The sequence below is a fragment of the Nannochloropsis gaditana genome (genome assembly GCF_000240725.1).
Source record: "Nannochloropsis gaditana CCMP526 unplaced genomic scaffold scaffold1310, whole genome shotgun sequence".
NCBI lineage: Eukaryota > Eustigmatophyceae > Eustigmatales > Monodopsidaceae > Microchloropsis > Microchloropsis gaditana.
The window spans coordinates 1-3,671 of NW_005802643.1; the positions used below are offsets into that span (position 1 = coordinate 1).

At 57.0% G+C, this 3,671-nt stretch overlaps 2 protein-coding genes across 2 annotated transcripts; both read right to left on the reverse strand.

The window, feature by feature from the left end:
* Window positions 1-225: 225 nt before the first annotated feature.
* On the reverse strand, window positions 226-964 carry NGA_0728300 (uncharacterized protein; the record flags this gene model as incomplete). The annotated part of the gene is made up of 2 exons (XM_005852392.1): window positions 226-279; window positions 407-964. The coding sequence occupies 2 exons, from the start codon at window positions 962-964 to the stop codon at window positions 226-228; spliced, it is 612 nt and encodes a 203-aa protein (XP_005852454.1).
* A 101-nt stretch (window positions 965-1,065) lies between these two features.
* Window positions 1,066-3,479, reverse strand: CCBL (kynurenine-oxoglutarate transaminase / cysteine-S-conjugate beta-lyase). The gene is made up of 5 exons (XM_005852391.1): window positions 3,316-3,479; window positions 3,065-3,122; window positions 2,573-2,920; window positions 1,937-2,478; window positions 1,066-1,728 (listed from the first exon to the last, which is right to left on the reverse strand). The coding sequence occupies exons 1-5, from the start codon at window positions 3,429-3,431 to the stop codon at window positions 1,347-1,349; spliced, it is 1,446 nt and encodes a 481-aa protein (XP_005852453.1). The 5' UTR covers window positions 3,432-3,479; the 3' UTR covers window positions 1,066-1,346.
* Window positions 3,480-3,671: the final 192 nt, after the last annotated feature.

Consider the following 3,671-nt stretch of genomic DNA (forward strand, 5'->3'; position numbering starts at 1 on the left):
GGGGGGGAGGAGAGAGGGAGGATGGGACTAGGTGGTATCTGGTATCTACATCAAATGAGAAATAAACATTGTGACGCTGGCCGAACATTTTTTAAGGATTTTCTTCAATAAAAGCACTACTCTGATACTGCTATGGAAATGAGAATAAAATTGCCTGCACAAATTGGGGAGGTATTTTCAGTCCCAACACTGGAGCTACAAGACTAAACCATTGTATCAAGTAGTCTAAGCCCCTCTGGCAGGCGTCCACTCCTTCCTCGTCCCTGCCGGTCCTAAATTCTATTTCATTTTGGCCCGAGCATATCATACGAGACATTCTCGCGGGCGTCCCACAAGGATGCAAAAAAAAAAAGGGGAGTCCCAAAAGTGGGTGCTCATCTTGCGACAAAATTGTCCACCTGCCTACCTCGTTTTCTTGGTCAGTGTCTTCCGTGGCAATGCCGCAAAAGCGCGCCAATTCATCTCTAATGAAGGGGGCCCCATCGGCTCGGGTGACTCGCAACCAGAGTGTCGGAGTCCTGTAGGCCTCATCGTACAAAACGTGCAAATCCCAGTCCGTCATGACGGCAATGCGTGCACGATCAGGTGTGGGGGAAGATGGCTGCATTGGAGGAAGAGAGGCGTCATCGCGGTAATCCTGGCCTGTCACATCTTCCTCGAAATCTGCCTCCGTGCTTCGTCTTTCCTCGGCATTGTAAGACGAGCGCCTGTCAGCGCAATTCTCACCCTCGAGCTTTTCGTTCCCAAAGTCCCCCTTCCCGGCGATCGGGGGATATGTGCGCGTGAAGCTTAAGGATACGAACGGCATTCTATTGAGCTTGTCGGGAGGCGCCTCCCGCATTTCCCACTCCCATCGCCATCCATCAGGTCCCTCATCTCCCTTATGCGCCTCCCACGCGGCCCGGACAAGCGGTGAGCTCCAGGCGACTATTCCTTCTCGGAAGATTTCGGCAGCAATAGTCATTCCACTGCGAAGCAAAAATCTTCAGATCTCACTACATCGGAGGCGATGGCCTGAGAGCGTAAAATTGTATCGAGGTTACGACCCTTTCCAGTGGCTGGACACGCGCCTGTGGTGCAAGGGGGAAGTAACGCTTAGAGTGAGAAGGACAACAAAGAATGGTGCAGGAATTGTGGCTGGCATAAAGGGAGCTCTTGTACAGTCAGTCGGCAAATCATTTTTTTCATCACATTTCACGGGAGGGCGGCCTCCTGGGCCTGCATGACCCCAAACTCGAGGCAAACAACCCGCACGGCACACGGGCCTCAAGCGACAGGCGCGCCTGCGGAATTTATTCGTCTCTCGCCACTCGTCCAAAGCATTCCCTTCCGATCCAACCACCACTTCAAGCCTCTTCTTTCCCATTCCCGTTCTCTAGACCCACTGCGCCAGCCTCGTCCTTCCCCCTCCATCTCAGAAAGCGCGCCTTGGCCTCCACGATGCTCGCGTCTGCCTTACAGAAAGCAAAGCGGGCATGGTTCTTCGCCAAATGTTTGTGCTCCTCCTTGTAAAAGGCAGAGGGGGGTATAGCGGCCACGCCTGCTTCCAGAGTCAGATAGCGGCAGAAGGCCCAATCTCTGGACATGGGATTGGGGGAGGCCGGCGTGCTCTCGCCAAGATAGCGCGGGGGGACCTGGATGTTGCTCGTGTCCGCGATGATGAAAAAGCCACCTTCGGGGACGATGGGCTCGAGACCTGCTGTTCTAAGCGCGTCGACTAATAGCGTACTGTAGTAGGGGAGGGAAAGGAGGGGGGGAACGTCAAGGAAACGTACAGGATGGCCGGAATCTGCCTGTCTCCTGCCTTTGCGCAATGCGCGGACTGGAAGCAGCAATCCCCGCACCGCAGACCCTCCCTTTTCCCTTCCCCGCACCCACAACCCCCCTATCTTTCTCGTCCCATCGCCCCCGCCCCGTCACGCTTTCCCCTACTTACCGTTTTCGCATGTATTCGTCCCGCAGCCAGGCGTAGTAAGAGGGAAATTCCATGTAAGGTTCTTGGGCCCGCCGAAGCATCTCAGCCACTGCCGCTTGCAGGGGCGTGGCCACCGAGAATTGCACGTACTGGTTGCAGCACATGACCCCCCGGATCAAATGCGTTGGGCCTATGAGCCAGCCGATCTTCCAGCCGGTCACGCAGAAGGTCTTTCCCGCCGAGGACAAGGTCAAGGTGCGCTCCCACATGCCGGGCAGGGTGGCGAGGCGCACATGCTCGTGGCCCGGATAGGTGAGGTTCTCATACACTTCGTCGGACAGAACCAGGGCCCGCGGGTGCGCCCGGACCAGGTCCGCGAGCTTTTGCAGCTCGGATCGGGCGAAGACTTTCCCCGTTGGGTTTTGGGGCGTGTTGAGGAGGAGGAGTCGAGTGCGGGGGGTGAAGGCCGCGGCCACCTCTCCCCAGTCCAGGCTCCATGTCGAAGAGGAGGGGGATGGGGGTCGAAGAGGGACGTACACGCAGGTCCCGCCCGCCATTTTTACCTGGACGGGGGAGGGAAAGGGGGAGTGTGTGGGAGTGTGTGTGAGCACGGGCTTGAGGCGTGGAGCAGACCTCCCCCCGCCTTCTCCCACATACCTGCGCGGCGTATATGTCGAAGGCGGGCTCGATGAGGATCACCTCGTCGCCGGGGTTGACGAGGGAGTGGATGGCGGCGAAGAGGCCCTCCGAGACCCCCACAGAGACCGTCACCTCGGTGTCGGGGTCGAGGGTCCGACCAAAGAGGGGCGAGTAGTGGGTGGCTAGGGCGGAGGCCAGGTCTGGCAGCCCGGCCGAGCGGCAGTATTGGTTGTGGTTCTTCTCGATGGCGCGCACGGCCGCCGTTTTGCAGAAGTCAGGGGTGGGCCAGTCTGGAAAGCCCTGTCCGAGATTAACCGCCTGCATCTGTGCTGCCAGGGGGGTAAATTCTTGCCACACAGTTGGTTTCTGTGCGGTGAACGAGGGCATAGGAAATCGTTACCCGCATTTTTGTTTCTGAAAAAGTGTGCCATTTACGACATGACTACAAGGCCGAGGGTTTTGAGGCCGGCGACCCGCAGTACGACGCCTGTACTTTCCACAGGGCCTCACCTCAAAGCCTTTGAGGCGGTCGGCAGGGCCGAAGTCGAAGTCTTCCGAGCTCATCTGCCTGTAGTCAATGTCATGTACTCCAGGTATTGAGACGGTACCGCTTGAGTCATGCACATGTCGGGGTACACGCCTTAAAAAGCCCTGCCTCCAATGGCCCCGATCATGTAACTGTCCCCACGACTACTGGGAAAAAGTGCTAGGAAAAAAATCGCTGTGCTACGACTAATTTTTTATGAGTTTCCGGAGGTTACCTGGTGAGCAGCCGGGTAAAGGAGGGGACAAGTGTTCTACGGTGATATGAAGGTAAGGAAGAAGCCCAACCCGAAAGCAGCCAAGACACGCGAGCGAAGGCTGAGATCTTGAGCATGCACTTCGCACCCCAGTCCAAGCCAAGCCCTGTGTGTCCGTGTGGGCAGAGATCGCCTGAGTGTAACAGTGACCACTTTTTGAGGGGCTGTGGGCGATAGCGAGACGGAGTAGCAGCGGATCCCGATGCTCGTCGCAGCAGGTGGGTGTTCAAAAGACAATCCAATACTCATCAACCCCTTCTCCCCCCCCCCGTATCACCTAATCAATGTTAGGCATTGGGAGGCTTATGCCGGGATCA